Genomic DNA, 3911 nt, shown 5'->3' with positions numbered 1-3911 from the left:
AGCTGAGGAAGTTTAACCTGCCACAGGAGCTGCTGAAACAGTTCTACTCCACCATCATTGAATCCATCCTCTGCACTTCAGTAACTGTCTGGTTCAGCTCAGCTTCTAAATCGGACCTCAGAAGACTACAGAGGGTAGTCCGGACTGCTGAGCGAATCATCGGTTCAACTCTCCCATCTATTCAAGAACTGTACTTATCCAGAGTGAGAAAAAGGGCTGTCAAAATCACTCTGGACCCCTCACATCCAGCACACTCCCTCTTTGAACTGTTGCCATCTGGTCGACGCTACAGAGCACTGAGCACTAGAACGACCAGACACAGGACCAGTTTCTTCCCTCAGGCAATCCATCTTATGAACAGCTGACAATAATGGCGAACACACTACACTTTATATTTATATACACACACACTTTATTTATCTAACACACATACTTAGTATACACTTAAATTTTGCACACAATATATATGTACATACATAACTTCACTTTGTAATATACCTGCCTACAATTGTCATTTGTATATTGTCATTCACTGTCTACATATTTGTATTTTTTATTCTTTTATTATGTGTTTTATGTTCTGTCGCTGTCATTCTGTTGTACTGCGGAGCTTCTGTCACGAAAACAAATTCCTCGTATGTGTAAACATACCTGGCAATAAAGCTCATTCTGATTCTGATTCTTCTGATCCCCTGTAAAGACCTTGTCTCCGATGACCACCAGGACAAGACCACAGGAAACAGATGATTCCTCTGCACAATCTGACTTTGCTGCAGCCTGGAATTGAACTACTGATTTCGTCTGGTCAGAGGAGAACTGACCCCCAACTGAGCCTGGTTTCTCCCAAGGTTTTTTTCTCCATTCTGTCACCGATGGAGTTTCGGTTCCTTGCCGCTGTCGCCTCTGGCTTGCTTAGTTGGGGTCACTTCATCTACAGCGATATCGTTGACTTGATTGCAAATAAATGCACAGACACTATTTAACTGAACAGAGATGACATCACTGAATTCAATGATGAACTGCCTTTAACTATCATTTTGCATTATTGACATACTGTTTTCCTAATGAATGTTGTTCAGTTACTTTGACGCAATGTATTTTGTTTAAAGCGCTATATAAATAAAGGTGACTTGACTTGACTTGACTTGGCCAATTGCCAATCCTAACTGTTCCACATATACCCCAAAACCAGCTTTCCCACTAACTGGATCTCTAGACCTGTGAAAGTCTGTGAAAACAATCATAGTACTTCCACTAATTGAATTAAGATATTCCTCTATGTTTGGTGCCACCTCCAATTTCTCTTTTTCCTGATGAAAACCAAGCTCAACACACATTTCAGGCAGCACCCAATAGGGCATAGGTAACCAACTTGTGTTCTACGATATCTCCCTGATCCATGCTCATCTTCCCTGCCCACTTATTTATTATGACAATAAACAACAAACACCTTGCTGGCAAGATATGATTACACCCACTAAGTTTTACCCAGTAATCCTGTAACCCTTACTTTAATTTGTCTTAACCATAAGGGCATTTCTCCCATTTCAATGAGCAGGTCAGGTACTGGAGTGGATCTGAATGCCCCACAACAAATCCTCAAAGCTCTTGCCTGCACCACAACCAACCTATCCAGAACAGTTTTGGAAGCAGATCCCTACACAAAGCACCCATAATCAAAAGCAGATCTGATCATGTCCTGAAAAATTTGCAACATTGTCTCCCTATTAGCCCCACACCCAGCCAGACTTCTCATCACATTCAAAACTTTTTCACACTGCAACACAGTTTTACCAGGTGCACGGCCCAAGTCATACACTCTTCAAACCAAATACCCAAAAAAGTTTAAAACATTTACCTTCTCCAATGGAGGCTCATACATATATAACCCAGATTAGGTAACTTTCTTTTAAAACCCAAAATTATATATTTTGTTTTAGAAGCAGATATTTTGAAGCCCCATGTATTTCCCCATTCCTCTACAGATATGAACACTCTTTGTATAGCTTTTAAAACAAGCCCTACGCTACACCCTCTTTTCCAAATAGCCCTGTCATCTGCAAATAAAAAGAAACCTGAATCCTCTCTCTATTTTATCAAAGATATAATTTATCATTATATTAAATAAAACTGGACTTATTACACCAAAGACTTAAACTACTTCAGTCTATGTGCATTTTATTTTCATAATACAAAAGCTTCACAATTTGAGTTACATTACTGAAATAAATGAACTATTCCACGACATTCTAATTTATTGAGATGCACCTTTAGTCAAGTAGACAAATACAAAGACTGCAAATGTGGGTATTTGAACAAGGCTTCTGGGTAGAAAGTGAACCTCTTTAATCCTGCCCAGGTTTAATGATTTTCAAGCTGTGCGCGCTTACTGATTATGTAATAATGAGTTAACAAGCTGTCCAGGTGGCACAAATTGTTTTCTGTTTGGCTTTAAAAGTCCTGGTTTGGATGGAACTATATGTATAGTTTGGTCATTTTGAGGTTAAGGTTGTAGTAAAGAATGGATATGATTAAATTTACTCTTTTGGTGTTTCTTTATCACCAGTTGCTATGGCAAGGTGAGTTTTAATAATTTGGTCGTTGTTTCATTTCAATAATTATTATTATGTTTGTTTCAATGTGTGTTTTCTCAATACCAGTGATTTTCAGAAGACCCAGTCATTTTATCGACCCATTCATCAAACTAAATGGATTTATTTTTCTCTTTCCAAAACTATCTTCACTTGAGTAACAAGATTTATTTACTTAGCCATCCAAACATGTCCATCTGTGAAGTCTTGTTCACATTCTGAACCTTGAAGTTTTTAATACAGCTAAAGAAAACCTCAATGTTTACTTCTCCTCCCAAGTCTCTTGTTCATTTGTCATCACCGCTCTGTATTTGGCTGTTACTACAAGACCTCAAACTAAGAAACCTCAAATCACTTCACCCCAGGAGTGAAGTAAATTTAGTTTAACACTTTGCATTAAATTTGAATCAATCACTTGGTTCTCTCTACAGTCAATCGGTTAAATGAACACCGTAACTTGGTTTGTGCATCTCTTTCTGTCTCCCTAGGAAATGTCTGGAGTCAGGGTGAGCTGCCAGTTAACACCACGGCGCCAGAGCGTCAGGGGGACGAATCGCCAGCTAACACCACGACGCCAGAGCGTCAGTGGGACGAATCGCCAGCTAACACCACGGCGCCAGAGCGTCAGTGGGACGAATCGCCAGCTAACACCACGACGCCAGAGCGTCAGTGGGACGAATCGCCAGCTAACACCACGACGCCAGAGCATCAGTGGGACGAATCGCCAGCTAACACCACGGCGCCAGGGCCTCAGGAGGATGAGACGGAGACCACTTCTAGTGCCACCACACAGTCTCAGGAGATGGAGACCACTTCTAGTGCCACCACACAGTCTCAGGAGACTGAGACCACTTCAAACACTACCTAAGCCTTGTTGAATAGGTTTTTTTTTTTTTTTTTTGGTGCTGTCTAGCTGCTTTGTCAAAAGTTGACTAACAAAATAAAAGTTTAATGGTTTGTCTTGTTCAATGTCTCTTTCCAGAGTTGGAGCTGCTTTTAATGCCAATTCTTTCTCTTTGGGGGGGTCGCTTTAGCAGTTGACCATTTCTGGTACATTGCTGTTACCAATTCTGCCTAAACGTAATGGGCTCTAAGCAAGGAGAGGTGGTGTATTTCTGCTCCTGTTATACTGGCAAGGGCACTTCTGGCTTGTACAGTAAACTAAGAAACCATCAGTTGTGTGGGAGACACGCCCCCTTACTAAAAGAAAACACTGTAGTTTTATACAGTGAAGTTGAGGTTATATCTTCATAACAATGGAAAAAACTTTTACAACGTTTTTAAGGCAAATGAAGACATCGTAGGAGCACTGTATTCTCA

The 3911-nt window shown here is 40.4% G+C and overlaps 1 protein-coding gene across 1 annotated transcript; it reads left to right on the top strand.

Annotated features, from left to right (window-relative positions):
- The first annotated feature begins 2484 nt into the window (after positions 1 to 2484).
- LOC128011059 (threonine-rich protein-like) lies at positions 2485 to 3548 on the top strand. Its single transcript, XM_052593099.1, has 2 exons — positions 2485 to 2579; positions 3080 to 3548. Exons 1-2 carry the CDS (start codon positions 2522 to 2524, stop codon positions 3457 to 3459), a joined length of 438 nt encoding a protein of 145 aa, XP_052449059.1. The 5' UTR covers positions 2485 to 2521; the 3' UTR covers positions 3460 to 3548.
- The last annotated feature ends 363 nt before the right edge of the window (positions 3549 to 3911 follow it).

The sequence above is a fragment of the Carassius gibelio genome, chromosome B23 (assembly GCF_023724105.1).
Source record: "Carassius gibelio isolate Cgi1373 ecotype wild population from Czech Republic chromosome B23, carGib1.2-hapl.c, whole genome shotgun sequence".
NCBI lineage: Eukaryota > Metazoa > Chordata > Actinopteri > Cypriniformes > Cyprinidae > Carassius > Carassius gibelio.
This window is presented reverse-complemented; position numbering and strand designations above follow the sequence as displayed.